This window comes from Oryzias latipes, chromosome 16 (assembly GCF_002234675.1).
Source record: "Oryzias latipes chromosome 16, ASM223467v1".
Classification (NCBI taxonomy): domain Eukaryota; kingdom Metazoa; phylum Chordata; class Actinopteri; order Beloniformes; family Adrianichthyidae; genus Oryzias; species Oryzias latipes.
Window position 1 is genome coordinate 30819049 of NC_019874.2, and position 18169 is coordinate 30837217.

An 18169-nucleotide genomic window follows, 5' to 3' on the forward strand; every position below is an offset into this window, starting at 1 on the left:
GTGAAAGGAGGTGATCATAATTGGAAAGAGGTTTCAAAAAGCACAGAAGACCCCCGTGATCAGGTTTTCCTTTAGGTCAACACTGCAGAAGAGGCTTCTGATGAGTTCAGAGGCCATGACAGGTTTTAGGTTGAGAGGCATGCTGGGAAATAAGTCGGTTCTTTATCTTAGAGGGAATAAACAAGCTCATAGGTTTTTACAATGCTACTCTGTCGTAAAAGGAGGAACAAGATGGGTGTACGTTCTGAATTTGTTTGTACAACAGTCCAACACACACTAAGAAAGACAAATGTCTGCCACAAAAGGGATTTAAAGGGATTTAGCTCATTTACATGGTAGTAAATGTCAAAAAAAGTTGTTTTTTAAGCTATAACTACCTTTCATTATTCTCTCTTTTTAATGTATCTGCCACTCACTGATAGAATGAGTAAAGCACTACAGTAAAGACCTTCGGTCAATTAAAAGCAGAAAAATCAATTTAGCAAACAAAAGCGCAAGTGGAACAATGTTGTTGTAACCTTAAAAATCAAATCAAAACTCTGAATTTTTAAATGTTGCATTTGTTTCAACCAGAGGTTCCTCTGGTTCAACCCCACTGAGAGTTTCAGTCACTGTTGTTCAGTCCATCAGCAGCAGGTGAGAGGTTTTGGCAGATGAATTTCTAAATTCTTTTATTGAGAAATGCACAAAGAACAAAACACATGCCAGTTAAAAATCATTCATTTCCAATGCGTATGTGTCCTCCCTTTGAAGGTATTTGTCTGTGTATTCAATGTAGATTAGTATGAAAACAGCAGATTTATGCCCCATAATTTCCCACAAAACGCCTCAGTTTTTCAGCAGAGTCCTGGCCTGTTAAGACAAACAGATTTAGAAAGCAGCTTTGTGACAAAACCAAATCTAAAACATGGTTTGGTCCAAAACAATACATCCCCTGTGATGTTTGAAGTTCCACTTTATAGGCAAAATCCTTTTCTAGGAAATAGTTTCTGCAGGAGTTCATTTTTAATCTTCCTCTGCTTGTGGGCGCCTCCGTTTCCCATCATCTCTTTGTTTACACTCTCTCCCAATAGCTTACAGCTAACCACAACCTGAACATTAATGATGCAACAAAAATGGCAGCAATATCGTAGCTATCCAGCCGTCCAGTTCTGATCCAGATTCCAGCTCAGACCAGGAAAACAAAGACCGTCATGGATCTATTTGGTGGATGATCAGAATGGAGCAGAGCAGGAAGCTTGAGGCTTGCTGTAGTAGCTTCTACCTCACGGCTACAAGCTTTTTCGAATTGCATTTTTTTCATCTGCTCCTGATTCACAATGGTTTCAATAAATAAATACTCAGAAAAGGGAATTTTAGGCTTAGGACGTACTCAATACCCATTGGTTCTGACCCAGTCTGCTTAGTTTGGTCCACATCGAGTCCTGAACCTTCTGTTTGGTCTGTATTCAAACTGCTGTTCTAAAGCTTGTAAACAAAAACATGTGACTAAAGATCTCTTCACTCATTGGTCAGGAATTATGAAGGGGGGGAGCAAAGCTACTAGATGCAGAAGTTATGGAAGTCCTGCTCTTTGCAGTCTTTCTCAGGGACAGTTCATTCAAACTTTATATTTCGGTCACCAATTTTGAACGCCTGCATCAGCCTCAGGTGCGACACTTTTTACCTGCTTTCTTGGTGCAGTGGAGGCGTGCTGCAGGGCGGATACTGGCAACAAGACGGCTAAGAAGGTTCACTGATAAGTTTATGACATATAGATTGTCGGGAAAACAGTGAGGAGCGAAGTGTGTCAAGTTAAAAGTTGTTTTGTTGAGTCTGAATTCATCCATCCACATGTCAATGAGTTGCTGTGTGTCATCGTTGTGGTGTTACGGCGTTGATTTAAAACAATTCTGTTAAGAAACTACAAGGTAGCTTTTATAGTGACCTCACAGCGGCACCTGTTGGGCGCACGCCGTGCAACGACACAGAAAAGTCTGTAATGCGCAGACAAGCGTTTTCAGTTGAGTTAAAGTAAACATTCGGACAAATAAACAGTTGGAGCCTTTTTCTTCTTTGAAAACACGACAATTGTTGCTTTATATTTGTCATCTGTTGCTACGTTCTGACTGTGTTTAGATCACGCGACCATCGGCTACGGTGGCCTTTTTGGTTCAGCTGTTCTGCTCCGAGGACGGATTGTGTTCGGACTGAGGAACCAACCAAAGCTCAGTCCGATTGGAAAACGAGCCGACACCGCCTCCAACGACGGGTCTGAGAGATGTTCCTGGTCCAGGACCAGGGTCCACTTGGGTGCATTCAAACTGAAAATTTGTTCCGGGGAAAATGAACACCTGTTCACTTTAAGTGGACCAGATGTGTCCAGTCTGAACATCCCTCATTTTCTTTATATTTATAAAGCCCATCATCAGGAAAGTGCCACAAAAAAATGTTTAAAACACTGAAACTGTGTTTCTTACTGGGAAAAAAAGAAACTGCATCCACTGCTGTCTGGTGTAACAATCTACTGAAAACAAAAAATTACCAACCTGTCCTTTACGAAAATATTTCTTCTCTCTTCTCATTCTAAGTGAAGCAGACACACAGAGTGAATGCTGGGAAAATGAATACAAATGAATGCTCTATAGATTCTGATTTTTCCTGACATCAGGGGCTTGTCATCACCCTCGAAAGAGAGACCAAACCCAAGAAATGAAACGGAAAAATATATTTTTATATTTGTTTATCTAAAATGATAACAACAGGTCTCCTTTAAACGAATGAAGACACTTAAAGTGTGTTTTAGCCTCATCACATGATTTCATTTACATTCTTTCAGTTCAATTCGATATTTCCCAATGCCTTCTCCAAAACTCATCATCTTAAAAATCCAAATTCCTACATAAAAATCCCGACAAAGGAGATGGTGGCCGTGTCCCAGTCTGTCCCTGAGCCCTAAATAAGCAGAGGAGTGAGCGCTCTTCCCTGACTGGAGCTGCTAAAACAAGTGGAAAGCTGCATGGCTGCACACTGTTAACTGGAGATGCCAACATTGTCTCTGAGGATTACAAGTGTGGTGTTATTGGGATTCGTGGAGTGCATTTGGGCTGAGCGTGAAGTGACGCCCACGCGTGCGCCCACCGCACAATGGGCAGTGAGAGGAAGAGCCAATGGGAGAGCAGAGGAATTAACGGTGGAACTGACGGAGGGATGACTGTTGTTAAACAAATCAAAAGGAAATCACGTTTGAACAGTCGAAATGATTCAAATTATTCAATAAACGGGGCTGAAAATAGTAAAACCCATATTTCTGAGCATTGAGCTCACAGTCATGTTTGATCTACTATTAATAAAAACTGTTGGAGAGTTAGGCTGATTTGATGACCAGGTTCCTGAGGTGAGGCCGGAGATTAGGAAATCGTACGCCGTACCAGGTAGAGGAGCACAAAAGAAAAAGACAAACCTTTTTCTGTTCCTGCCTCTTGACGATGTGGCGTTACTCGAGGCGCTGCTTTTAAAGCACTCCTCCCAAAGAAAGAGGTCATTCTTCTCAACAGCAGATGAGCTATCGGGCTCTTGGAGCCCTAAAACTCCTCTAGGAAAGGGTTTGGGTCGTTCTCTGAACACGGTGCACATTTGGTTCACTGGTGATTGAAATACTTACCCCCCCCCACCCCCCCACCCATTGTGTTTCTTAACATTGCATCAGATTAAGGACCATTTGAACCTCTAAGAAAATACATTTTCCCACCTTAGACATGAAATCCCCATAATTATTGGGAAAAACTGTCACGGTAACTGTAGTGTGTTTTGTTACAGGGTTGAATATTTGAGCTAAAAGTTGTCACATGTCTGCATTAGCTAGGATATGGAGCTACATGTGGCATGAGGAAAACAAGAAATGAATCTATTTTTCATGACGATTGTTTATTTTTCCCAAAGAGTAAATGGTAAATATCATTTATGAAGGTAACAGAGTTGAAAGGTCGAGCTTGACAATAGAAACTATGAATTATGGGTAAGAAAATAGGCTAATACTTATTTTCTTCCTCTCCCGAGGATATTTTAATGTATTTTTTTATTGAACACATTCACATAACTACAATAAAAAGACATAACAAAAGAATAAGATACAAAGAAAAAACGAAAATAACAGAATTGTGGTTCACAATACTAGGGATTGTCATATAACATGTGATCTTTAATGAAAATGGGCAGTTTTATTGCATTTTTGTTTTCCATGAATTTCAACGATTTAAAATATAAACTGATCTCTCATGAAATGTAGTGAATAATGGTTTGATTTTTAAAAATCTGCTCTTATGAATGAATAAATTCCCAGAAATTAATAAAGTATTAAATGCCAAATCAAATAAATGATCACCAGAAACTACTCCAATTAACACGTTTTTGTTACTGAATAGAAACAGGAAAAGGAAACCTTGAGGAGCACCAGCAAAAAAAAAATCCTCCCAAAAACTGTTTGGAAATATATATTCAAAAATCAGATGATCAAGTGATTCTATAGTTATATCGCAGAAAGAACAGTTACTTTCTGGAAAACAAAAAGGTATATGTAGAAGTTCCTTGCTTGGATAGACTGCATTCATTATTTTGAAATGGATTTCTTTGTATTTTGGGAAAATTGGAAATCTAATAAACTGAGATCTCAACTTGCTTGTTTCCTCTTTTGTGTTATGCTGTGACAGAATGATTTTTGTAATATGTTGGAAACATTTCTCTGACATACAAAGATGTATAAATGAGTTTGGAAGTTTTAAATTAAGCGGTTGATCATCAAACAACAGAGATGGAAGCTGAACTTGAACATTTTGAACTAGAGTGGAGGACATTTGGACCAAAGTCTGAGGCTTTGGTCACATTGTTGTATTGTTTTCTATCATTTAATTTAAACTTACCGGAAAAAGTTTAAAATGAGACAATGTTTCCTTTATCATTCATATTATGTATTAATAACCAAATACCGTTGTCAATCTAATTTTTGTAAAATATTGATTTTTTCCTACCTAAAATATACCCACAGTTCCATATGGGAGTGTTGTGTGGACTAAAGTTATGTTTGAATAGGAGTTTCCAGTACAATAACAGCTGCTGATGATGAGTAGAAAGTCTAATAGGAAGTTTTCTCTAATCAAAATCCCATTTTAGAAGGAACTCAATGCCCCCTAGATGAGAGAAAATGTTTGAAGGAATAGAAAAACAAAATATTTCTTCCATTTTGCAGAAAAGACCTATGCCATTTAATTTGAATCGTACCATCCAAACTTTCAAAGTCTATGGCTCTAAGTCCACCTTCACTGTAATCCTCAATTATTGTTCCTTTCTTATGGAATGAGTTTTATTTTTCCAGATGAAGTTGAAATTGTTCTGGTTTATTGCTTTCCTTGCAGATTTAAGAATTGGGAGGGAATATTCTGGATAAATGAATCTGGATAAACATTCTAATTTAGTGAGAATCCCTCTGTCCAAAATAGAAATGTCCCGCTGTGACCACATGTTTGCATTGACTTGACACTTTTCTGAGGTTTGTTTCCTTCCTTGTTTTGCTGTATTTAGTAATATGAACACCAAGATTTTTCACAACAGTCCTAACAGGTTTGTTATGAATAACTGACTGATTTTAGGCTAATACTTATGTGTCTTCAAAGTATGAGCGGGAAAATATTCAGTGATGTCACTTCCTGGTTGCTGAAGAAGTTGGACTGAACTATAAATGTTTTTTGAAAGGGGGGGGACTGACTGTTACGGGGTGGAACAAAACTGAGGGTCATGATTAAATGGTGAAATTTGATAAAGATTCATGCATTTTTCTCACATTTCTTGTATCTAAGTGAAACAAAAAAGGCAAATGGTCATGTTAGCAGAAAAAAACGTGTTTATTGGCTATTTTTATCAGGTTTGCATTCAGTGAAAAAGTAACTTTGGTTGGTGGAGACATCCTCATTTGGCTGAGCTCTACACCTCAACAACCAATGACATTTTTCAAAACATAATTTTCAAAGAATTTTTGCATTTTATGGCATAATTTATAGAAAAATCTTTGAGATAAACCAGTGGGACACAAAGAGAACTGATTTCAAAGAATCACCCGTTCATACTTTTCCGTTGAAGCCTCTGTGCTCATTAAAAGGCCTTGTTCTTGTTCCCAAATGCTGTCTAACAGTCAGTTTGGAACAACACTACTCTAAAAATACAAATAACAATGCTTCTGTTTAGCACTATGAGCATAAAGATGAACTTTTTTAACACTAGAGTAAAAGCGCCGCCCAACATTTTTGGCCGGTGAGAACGGCTGAACACCAAAACGAATAAATTAGACCAGAAATTGATTGGAACATGAGAAAGTGGGACAAGAAAACACCTAAAAGCATCTCACTGATAACAGTCTGGGACCACGAAGGGTTAGATTCCCCGCCAAGCCAAAAGCATGGCAACAGTCCAGCCTGGGATTTGAGCCCTCGACCAACCAACAGGGGGAGAGACTGCAAAACAGAAGAGCCAAAACGTAGGTACCGCTCAGAATCTCTGAGACTTCAAGACCCTCGAGTTCTGCAAATGTTTGAAGACAGTGTGGAAAAGTCTTAGTCCCAAATTTATGGAGAGAAAAAAGTCTCATCCAAATAGTGTGCATTCATGATTTGTAACTCCTACAATACATTTTGTGTGTTTTTGAAATTGTGTATTCACATTTACCCTCGAAGAACAAAAAAACACAAAATACAATTTACGCATGCACAACCGGACATTACAGCAGCTTAAAATAACTACGGTTTCAAATCGCTCCTGTGCTGACAAATGTGGATGCAACAATCGCAACTAGATTTCTGTCACATCCCCAGATTCATTTGTGAAAGATGCTGATTATAGATTTAGTCAAAGGTTGACATCTTTTTTCCACTTTCTTAAACAGATACGCCCCAATAATTAAGGGTTTATCTAAACAGCAGAACCTCTGGCGGGGAGCCCAGTCATGATAGGCGATAGGTGATAAGTGCCGGCGGCGTCCAGTCTTCCTGCACAGAGCGGAACGGGGCGTAGGGCCGATCAACACCAACCTACGCTCCCCTTAAGATGAAGCCGGTCCTCTCTACCACCCTCTACGGACACGCCCAAAAACCCACAGCACTTGTACGGCTCAACCCCCATACGGGTGGCAAATGTTTGTCCCAGCAGAGCGCTGTGACTCCAACCTTCCTTTCAAACTGGCTGATCTCTATTATTTCTGCTCGTTTCTTTCTTTTTTTTCACGTAAGTGTTGTTTCTTCATATTTAAACAGCAGTTTTTCATTAAACTGAACCAGAAACCTCAGGATGAAGGTTTTGTCTATGTGTGGGTTTGGGGGGTGGGGGGGGGGGGTAACCAGTGAAACCTAAACAAATGTCCTCCACAGACCCTGTTTGTCAGCTGTGGGCATGGGGGGCCGGCCCTGTTCTGCCCGGGGCCATCTGCTGGCCTCCCTCTGATGCGGAGGCTTGTCTCTGGTCATTAGCCGGCCGCTCTGTCACTCTCTCCGCTGCTATTACATACTCCTGCCTTATTATACCCATTCCGTTATCAGAGCGTGCCGTGGCGTGCTCGCTTCAACTGCACTCGTCTGAATGGATATTGGACGCTCTTAAAGCTCCGCCTCCGTTTACATTTCATCTCCGTGATGCCGTCTTCCTCACATTGTTCTTCTCTGGGTATTTTAACAGCTTTTGCTGCTTTTTCCCCGCCATGTGCATCTTTACGAGTCTTCCTGGACATAAAACGTAAATAGGTTGTTTCCATGTCCAAATCTGTTTCTGGGCAGAATTGTGACTAAAGGAGCAGGAAGACAAAGTGGCGCCATAATGAGGGAAAAGCCGCTTGAAGATCCGCTCCGATGAAAATGTAACATGTTGGTTTTATGATGATGGAGGACATTTATACAGAAAATTAAGATTAAAATTGCATTTTCTTTATTACTTTATTCAAATTGTTGCGAGTCAGTACCAGATGAAAAAAAACGCAGTTTGAGAAAGATCGTATTTGTGACGCCGAAAATAAGCCGGTTGGGCCACAAGTTGCCATCCGCAGTGGGGTGGGGAAGGGGGGCGGGGTTGCAACAGTCCTGCCCACAGCTCAGAGGTTAATTTCTAATGAACTCCTGCTGCTCTGTAGAAACTATGTCCTAGAAAACCACGCAGGTGTTTCGATTTTGGCTAAAACCCGCATCATGACAGTTAAAGGAGCATCTGTGAAAACGGATCAGAAGATGATAAGAGGTGGGTCTTCACAAACCCAATGAAAATCTCTGAAAAAAATCCAGTCTGTGTTAAACAACCCCCCCCCCCACACACACACACACATCCAGTGGATTAGAGGCTTTATGCTTTTTCTCATTTTAGAAAAAAATTGGTACACCCTGCAGGGACAGGAAGGGAAATTGTCTGTTCCACCTTTATGAATTAATATCAATGTCGTTTTAGAGCACGGCTCGTCTGCAGCTCGCCGCTCCCCCAGAGGATGGGTCAAATGCGGAGAAAAATTTCCCCATTGAAGGATGAATACAGTTAAATGTATTTATTCTTTTATTAAAAAACAGTTACATTCCCTAACTACTAAAAACTATACAGTGCGGCACTATGTAGAGCCCTGAAGTTTAAAAGCAATTCGGACGCCACGCTCACTACTTTATTTTTTTTAACGGTGGGTATGACATCATCGATTTCACAAAGGTAAAATCTGATTGATATGAGCGTTTTGTATGATTATTTATGAGTCCACTGTCTTCTGAAGATAAAAACATTCATGGTTTATTTAAAACATACATATTTTTTTGGCAAAAATGCTTCCATTGTGGTCCATATTCGCTGATCTAGTGAAGATCGATGCACTCCGGTTTTTTGCAGAAACTTCTGGGAAATTTGTAGAGCGCTGGATTTTGAAATTGGTCATTCGGACAGCACTAGAAAATGCCCAAATGCTCACTATATTGGCGAGTATAGACCACAATGCAATGCATCTGAACAATTTTTGCCAAAAAAAACATTTTTTATCAAACATGAACATATTTATCATTAAAACACAGTGGATTCCTAAATAATCTTGGTAAAACACTCATATTTATTTGGTTTTTCCTTCGTGACATTGGTTACGTCATACTTGCTCTTTAAAAAAAAAAAAGAAAGAAATTAGAGAGGATAGATATTTTTTTAGTTGCCATCAAAAAATGTTTTGCAGTCAAAAATAAAAACTATCATTGAAAATCCCTAAATGTCCTCTGTAGATACCAAATTCAGTATAGTGGTTTTATGCAGTGGTTTGGAGATATTAAGGTTTAGGAATGCCCTAAACAGAGGAAAAAGTTTGGATTTTTAAAAGTGAAGATCCAAATTAGGCCTGCACAATATACCGCAAATTTATCGTTATCGCAATATCCAGCTCTGCAATATGCATATCGCAAAAGACGGCGAATATCGCAATAAATCGCAAACCCAAAATGTGTTAAAACAATCTTCTAGCAGCTTGAAGCATTTAACGAATCAAATAAATTCCTTTATGCTTTGACCAATCAGATGGACGCCTTCCCATTGTTGGCCAATCAGATGGAGGCCTATTATGTTAACCCTGGTCCTGAAGAGCCTCAACCCTGCCTGTTTTCCAGCTCTCCTTAACCAGCTTGCTGTTGATTGGCTGACTCAAGTGATTTCACATCCTGATTGACTGAACACACCTGATTTTGGTTATCATTATCGAGCAGTCTAGGGAGAATTGGAAAACAGACAGGGTTGAGGCTCTTGAGGACCAGGGTTAGCCACCCTGACGTTTGTCCCCCATGTCGATGAGGGTCATTTGGAGTATAATTTTTAAACTGTTGCAATGAAATGGGAATGATGTTTTTGTTTATTTTTCTATTTGTTTATTTACCGCAAATTTATCGTTATCGCAATATTGATCACTAATATCGCATATCGCAAGTTTTCCTCATATTGTGCAGCCCTAATACAAATAAAGCCTAAGATTTACCTTCTGCACGGGGAGGGAAATATTTCACTTAGAACACCAATCTAAATTCAGATTGTACTCTCTCTTTCTGATTTACCTTTCCACATATAGTATTCGTTTCAGCCGTTTGTGGCGTTTCCACTTCTTTGCTGCTTTGTATGCGAGACGTTGATCCACTAAGGAAACTGAAGTCAGATTATCAGATTCTGGATTACAGCCATCTGTGTTTAAGGTTCATCACATGATCTAATGATGAATTAATCTGTGTGTCTGCTTTCCAGAGCTTCTCCAGAGGCAGTCGAGCACGAGGGGAAGGGTTTACGTTCTGAAAAAGACTGCATGAAGTGAAGTACCATGGGTAACACACAGCTGATAGCCAGTGGGAGATGAGGGATTAGCAGCTGGGCCGCTGGATGGACAGGCGGATATTTACTTCCAGGCCTCCTCCATCTCGTCAGCTTTATTAGAACAGCTCCGGCGGAGGCAGCAGGGGCTCTTTTCAGCTAAATGTCACTGCTTTATTTGATTATTCGGCTTTTTCCTCCCGGCACAGTGGAGCTGCTTGTTGCCTCTTGGGGAGTCGAGGGCCCTTTTTTTAAAAAAATAAATAAACAAAGACACCTCCTGATTGTGCTAGTCGAGATTTATCGCTTCCGCTTCAGATTCAAGTCGTTGTCTGTGAGAAGACACATAAGGGAAGCGTTTTTTTATTTGAGACAAACCAGCAGACGTTTGTGAGATTTCATTTACGGCGCTCGCCAAGAGCTACACGCCCTCCAGCAGGTAGGCTGACGCTTAAAATAAAAGCTTTTCCAGCAAAAAACTTGAAGCACTTTCCTCTCAAACTAATCCTTTTACAGCAACATGTGTCATTCTGATTTACCCGTCTGAAGCTGGCAATCAGGAAGAAAAACCTCCCGCATAAATCCACCACTGATCTGCTTACTCACTACTAAAACAAGAAAGAAAAACCGGCTCAGAGACACAGCACTCCATAAAATATTATTATGAGCCATTTGAGTGCTGTGGAGCAGTGGAAATCCTCTTATATCTCCCTAAATAAACTTTTTTGGATGAAGTGTGATCTCTAATCCCGCCATCCTGCATCTGTAATAACCAGGTTTTACTGTAAGCTCCGCCCTTTAGATTAAACAAAGTCTGGCATCTCTCTGGCATCTTTTCCCGCCGAATGGATGGGCGGTTCTGGAAGAAAAGCAGCAGTCCGCTGTGCAGACCGGTCCGGTAGCAAGGCCTCCAAACCACAAATCAGATCAGCGTGGGTCAAATATGACGCATCCTGCTGCAAAATGCTTTTAAAAGTAAGCGCATGGCGGCTTTGTTGGTCCATCATTTCTGTCGCAGAGACATCAAACCTCAGGCCGCTGCAGCACAGCTCATTCATTATAAATTAGGGGGGGAGAAAGGGGACTTTGAAAAATATCTTCTTTTTTTTTTTTTTTTTGCAGGAACAGAGAATTTAAGGGTAGCTTAACATGAAAAGGAAGGCGAAGAAATATGCTTAATTACATTCTAAAAAATTCATTGTCACACCGTAACGAAAAAGAAATTCCCAAGAAAATCCGTCCGTTCATTTGTTTCCAGCTGCTGAGGCAAAAACCAGAGTGGGTTCTGGTTTTGCCTTCAGGTGCCATCTAAACCCGGGGCAGCTGGCTGCTGTAACCAGACCAGGAAGTCCGAGTTTGTTCCAGCGACTGCAAATGAAAGCAGCGAATGCTTATTCAGGCGTGTGTTTGGAAAAGTGCCGGCCGTAATGCAGATTAGCAGGTATTAGCACACGCCTATTTCAGGAAAAGGGTTTTAGAAGCTGCTGTTCAGGTCATGTGAGGCCTTGAAGTCAAAAATCTCAGGAGGAGAATTTTTTTTTATTTTACAAGAAAGACCAGAGGAGAAACGCTTTTCGGTACAGACTTGCTCAGATGAAAAATGGTGTTTTTGGTGTTTTTAACGTGTTCTTGTGGAATTTTTCTGATGTTGATGGACAAATATTAAGAAAGTTAAGCTTAATATTGCATTTCTGAGCATTTCTTTCTTCAAATGAATCAGGAGCAGATGAAAAAACGCAGTTGGAGCTCTGCTCCATTCTGATCTTCCCCCTGCAGACAAACGGATCCACGGACGTCTTTGTTTTCCTCGTCTGAGCTGGAATCTGGATCGGAAATGGACGATATTGCTGCCATTGTTGTTGCCTAAGAGCAAGTAAACAGAGAGCTCTCACATATGGGGTGGGCTTGCTCTGCACCAAAAGTCCCACCCAGATGAATTTCTAATAAACCCCTGTAGCTCTGCAGAAACTATGTCCTAAAAACTGTTTAGGACAGGTTTTCTCTTATTTTGGCTGAAAACGGCATCATCAGAACTAAAAGACCACTGGGAATGCTGTGAGGATGGATGATCGGAGTGGGACTTTAAGGGGATCAATGCTTGTATTTTTGTGCGTCTGTTTTCGAGCCATTCGAGTGTGTTTGCTTGTGACAAACAGTTTTTGCTGAGGGCGCTCCGCCACACAACGACCTTGCTTGGCTGTATTGAACTTGTGAACCCGTCACACTCGCTCTCCCACAATTTCCTGGCTGGCCTCTTCAGTGGGTCTGCCGTTATGGCAGGTGATTGTGTGAGACCCCCCCCCATCAGCCCACGGCGGCGGTGACATTCCTCACCGCCGGAGCCTCGGTAAGAGCAGGAATGTATTCCGCTAACGATGGCCTGTCAGCCCCTCTCGCCCCGACCTGCGCGGGGAAAGATGACATCAGCCAATCGCGCCGACACAAAACGGCGAGCTCGCTGTGCCGCGGCCGCCCTCAGCGGGGGGATAAAACTACTTCTGGAAATGAACGAGTCTTCAGAGCCTTGTCACCGTGTCCTCACAAACACTAGGCTTCCTGGTTCACTGCAAAATGAAATGATGTGACCTGAAATTGAAGATTTTTCTGAAAAATTACAAACTAACAAGAATTCATTGACCATGAATGAAGTTTACCTGGAGAAGATCCACAAATCTTATAATATAAATGCTTTGACACCGTATTATATCTCTCCTTTTATCTTAAGTCAAACATCTTCATCTGAAGTTTGTCTCTGATTTTCTTCATGTGCAAATCAGGTATAGTCCCATCAGCTCATTAGAACATGAAAACATAGGAGAAAGAGTCAAATTCATTGACTGTATATGAAAACTGGACTGAGTGACTCCTCCCCCCTGACTTCTATAGAGAAATAAACAGCTGTTACTCATTCTATTGGTCAGAGCAATCATTCTTGGTCTGACAACTTTTTTTAACATCTTAATGATAATGCTCTTCTTCTTTTTTAGGATATTTCTTTGTAGTTCAAGTCATAAACGGACCAATCAGATGGCTCAACAAGAGTAGGTGGAGCCTGCTGGCCCCCCACCACCAACGTTTGAAACATTTGATTGGCAGATTTCGTGTCGCCCGTTTTCAAGTGGTAGGGGTGCGGTCTTCCCACAAGCCAACTCCTGATTGGTGAGAGTGGTTGCCATAGAAACGTTGACCCAGACCAACTCAGACCAATCACTGCTTACTGACAACATCTTGTTCCAACATGGCGGCCTCCATCACTGCTAAAAAATAGCGACTGAATGGACTTGATTTGGTTGGAGCAGGAAGGAAACCCTTTTCTATGGGGGGGGGACCATCTCATGTTTGTGCAGCCAAAACGTGACATCCCAGAAAGCACTGCGGCATTCAAGTAACTGTGAGAACCACCAGGAGAAGCAACAACAACAGACAATACAACAGGAGGTTAAACAACGAGGTTGCATCATATTATTGAGTGTCTTTTCAAATGGTTGATCAGCTGAGTGACAGCAACTTGGTCTGTTCAGAACAAACTTCTGAATTTCTGGTTCGCTAATTCGCTTTCACAGGGAAACAATGCTGCCGTCTAACACCCCAAAAACAAAAACACAAGCGGTGAATCCAGGAATTTTACAAACTTTGTCGATTATACTTTACAAAACAAACCAGTCTTCCATTTTTTTCAACTCAATCTTTAAAAATGTTTTCAGATGTCAAAAGAATGGGGATCAATTGTGACTGTCAGCAGGTGATGTAGAGCTTGCGTCCGGACCAAAAAACGTGCGTGGTGACACACGATCACGGGCCCTCCGGAGGCGAAAGGCCTGAAATTCTGGTCTGTACCATTGACTGTAGACTGGGGAGGAGCCAGTGCACACCTGAGATGGCTACAGCATCCTTAAGGTGTTTCTGAAAGGAATGAGACCTCTGAGGGTTGAAGAGGATGGATTTAAAGACATGACTGGGGGGCTGCACCCTGGAGACCGCCTTAGTCCCTTCTGCAAACTAATGGAGGAAAAATTATTGTAGAATATTTTACTGCTCACATATGGTAAAACAGTAAAGCCAATGTTCATCAAAATATTACTTACTATTACTATGGGATGTTTAGATAATGATTTAGTGCAGGGAAGGAACCATATAGCGTGTGAGCTTTTTGTGCTAGCATATAGCTTACCTGGGACATGAAACGCTTTGTCTTTTATAAGGTGAAATTGAACTTCATGAACTGTAAATGTAAAATTTTAAAGAAGATATGCTTTTTTTTTGGTAACTCAGATTTTTATCTGGTCTGGATCAGAGTTTCAAAGAGTTAATGCAAAATTAATGATGAGAAATGGTTTGTAAAGTGAAGCAGCTTTTACAGGAGGACTCCGCAGATGCTTCAGGGAACTTAACAGGCTTAACATCAGAGAAGAAGGAGCAGAGAAATGATCTAATGAGGCGAGACGCTTAAATTGGACTATCCTGATCAGAGATTAGCGGTGGCTCGTGCATAATCTGAAAGATAATCTGGATACCTGGAAAGACTGTGAACGTTCAGGGAAGATGAGATTCGGTAAAAACTGTTCAAATTGGACAAATTAATTTTTGCAATCCATAAAGGTTCCTCCCTCCCATTCCTGGGACTAATGAGACGTTCCCCCTAAACCAGAGGATGCTGCACCTTCAGACGTGAGGCGCAGAGCAAAGGCTTTTCCAGAATGGAGTAGAGGGGTACAAAAAAAAGCACAGTAAGACTGCCTGAGCCGGGTTTGGACAGTTCCCCCAGAGCAGACAGACAACGGCGACCCGTCTCACCTTCTCAAACTGACACGTCATGTTTTCCCAGCAGGCCATGAAAGCAGCACAGGCCCAACTCCCGACAGATCCGGAGACGGGGTTGTATTTCAGCTCGACTCATCAATATGCAAAACATCAGAGCGCCGCTTGCCACAAGAATATTCCCTCCAGTGCACACTCTGCAAACATCATCGCATTTTATTTTAGGAGGCTTCGATCAGCAGGAAAAAGGACTCCGTAACCACCTCTTGATGAAAAGCACCAGGAATTCAAAGCATCAAACTGCTCCGTGGGATTTTTAATACTCTGCAGGCAATTTCCAAACCAAAAGGGTCCCAATCAATGCACCACCGTTTTTATTTTGAGAGCAAACTTCCAACACCGGATTACATTTCAAAGCTCAGAGCCTTGAGCTTTCCAGCTGGGAAAGCATGCAGCAGAGTGTGGGAGCGGGGTGTAATCACGGTGACCTACAGTACAGTGGATGTAGGTTAAGGTAGTCCCTCTGCCTCTGCCAGCACAGCTCCTTTCCTGGTCTGCCGTTCCTGGGTTGTTAAATCCCTGCTCCTTTAATCTCCTTACTCAGCTACATCCTCTTTAAAGATGCAGAACCACAGGAGAGACGTGGGATACGTCACCCGGGGGACGGAGCTGCACGAGACACTGGAAAGTTCAGCTCACACTGAGAAGATTAAGGAGCAAGAGCACCTTGAAGGACTCCTCAGATGGTGCCAGTCGTGCTCCTCCTCTTGATTGTGTCTCCGGTGATGGAGCTTCCTCGGTGGGGAAAACAAGAGATAAGAGACGGCGTCGCCGCTCATCAATCTCCAGATCCATATCAACCAACAGCCCCTCCTCCTCCCCGCCGCTCTGATGCCATGAATCGCTCCGATTCTCCCCCACTGAGATTTTCTGGGAGGCAGCGCCCCATCAGTCACCAGCACGCGGCAGAACAGCAACATTTCAATAAGGGTGCATCACCTGAGACCCGGGATCCATTAAAAAAACAGATCCCAGTCAGCGAGGGGGGGCAGGGGGGGTGTCTCCTGAACATTTCTGGGTCATCTTTCAAGAGCTGCACCTTTGAAGTTCAGCAGCATTGAGTCGCAGAAGTCGACTAACTAATGTATGAGACGACCAAAGAGTGGAAGCGCCGTCGATTACCGAAAGCCAATTAAGCAGAAGAACATCTGAACTCGGGGGAAGCTTTTCATGTCGGAACAAGACTCCCAGAGAAGTCAGCTTCCACAAATATTCAACAGAAATGATAAGATCTGAGCGCTGCTCTGCGAGCGTGGGAGGCTGCATGCCATAGCTGCAGCAGCAGCAGCAACGCTCTCATTCATCTCCAGCCCGTGTAATCACTCCACCAAAGCAGGGCTCAAATTTAACCTGTAATGAGGGGGTTAGGAGTACCTGTTTCCCAAAAGTAGACGGACTTCCCATCGTCTGTCTGTGTGTGAGCTCTCCAGAAACCACACCACAGAAGCAATGTCACCAGAAGGTACCAGCTCTCCTCTGTGCGTCTCCACAGCGTCCCTCCTGCGCCCCCCAGCCCCATGGTCCTCTGAAGGAGAAAAGTAAATCCACTCAGCCTCGAGAGGTGGAGAAGGCTCCAAAAAACGGACCAAGAAAACCCCAAAGGTGACGGGGGGACGGCGGTGGATCCTACAGGAGTTCAGGTGCAGAACTTGTTAAAGACGGAGGAGGAGGAGGAGGAGGAGCTGCCTCCTCCTGGCGGGTTTGGCTCCAAACCTGGCCGGACGGTCCTGGAGGGAGGCAGTCAGTGATGGGGACGGAGCTGCCGACGGATGGCACAGCCGTCCTCCTCCATCGCCTCGACGCTGCTGCCTCTGTCCTCTGGCTGCGGAGCAGTGACAGCGTCTGCAGTGTTACCCCCTACCTCCTGCTCTCTCATTCGCTGTGCCACCCTCCTCTCTTCTCCTCCTCCTCCTCCTCCCTCTGCCTTCCCTCATGCCTTTCCCTCATTTCACTTTTGTTATTCTCGCTCTGCATCTCCAACAGACGCACTCCTCACTTTCTCCGCTCTGTCTTCCTTCTCTCTCCTGTGTGGGAATGAGGACAGACTGGTCTCCTCCTCCTCCTCCTCTCCCACTTGTCCTCCACGTGCGGTGCAGCGAGGGCGGCAGGAGACCAGCAGGGCTCCCTCTGGTCCAAAGAGCAAGCTTTGCTCCGAGGATCACAGGGGCAGAGAGACAAGACGGGCTTAATGTGAAGCGAGAGGAACCGGGTGGGGGGGAGGAGCAAAAACAACACAGCGTGTGTGTGTGTGTGTGGGGGGGGGGGGGGGTAACTGAGTATGTGTGAAAAAGCAAGAAAGAGATGATGAAATTAAAGCAGTGATGATGAAGATTCCAAATGACTTCTGTGTTTTCAGGTTTGGAGCGGTTCCCTCCGTTTGAGAAGGTTTTATTGCAGAAATAATGAGGATAGAACTGCAACCTGGAATATATAAACTGTTTGATATTATTAAAAACTTTTGTTATTTCTCTTAAATGCATTTAAACATTAATCTGTTTCACTCCTACAATCATCTTCTATCACCAAATTATCGAAGGGTCGGCAGTTCGATCCCCGCTCCCCCCAGCCAACGGTCGTCGTGTCCTTGGGCAAGACACTCCCCCCTCTCTGCCTCCAGTGCAGCTCTGTGTGATTGTGCACGAATGGCCGGACGGTCATTCCGGCCATTCGTGCACAATCGGTGATGGTCAGAGGGGCCGTAGGCGCCAACTGGCAGCCACGCCTACGTCAGTCTGTCCCAGGGCAGCCGAGGGTCAAAGGTTACCATCACCAAGTATGAATGAATAACGGACACATTGGAAGAACTTTGAGCGTCTGGAAAAGCGCAGATAAATCCAATACATTATTATTATCTTAAAAATATTTAAAGATCTGACCCAGGGGTCCCTAAATTCAGGCCTCGAGGGCCAGTGTCCTGCTGGTTTTCTAGAACCCTGCTTTATCTGCCTTTAACACCTGAGAAGTCGCTGGGGACACCTGAATAACACACACTCTTTGACCTACTGTAACTGCCTGACCGACCGACCGTTTAACTAAC

General features: G+C 42.9%; 1 protein-coding gene across 9 annotated transcripts in view; it reads right to left on the reverse strand.

The window, feature by feature from the left end:
- LOC101169142 (thrombospondin type-1 domain-containing protein 7A) overlaps window positions 1–17277 on the reverse strand; it is a 165335-nt gene extending 148058 nt beyond the window's left edge. For 4 of the 9 annotated variants that reach the window (XM_023964728.1, XM_023964726.1, XM_023964724.1 and 1 more), the window contains exon 1: window positions 16507–17277. In XM_023964728.1, the coding sequence (XP_023820496.1) occupies window positions 16507–16651 (145 nt within the window). In that variant the 5' untranslated portion in view covers window positions 16652–17277. The remainder of the gene's footprint in view (window positions 1–16506) is intronic. The other 5 variants (XM_023964730.1, XM_023964722.1, XM_023964729.1 and 2 more) reach the window with 3 other exon arrangements.
- Window positions 17278–18169: the final 892 nt, after the last annotated feature.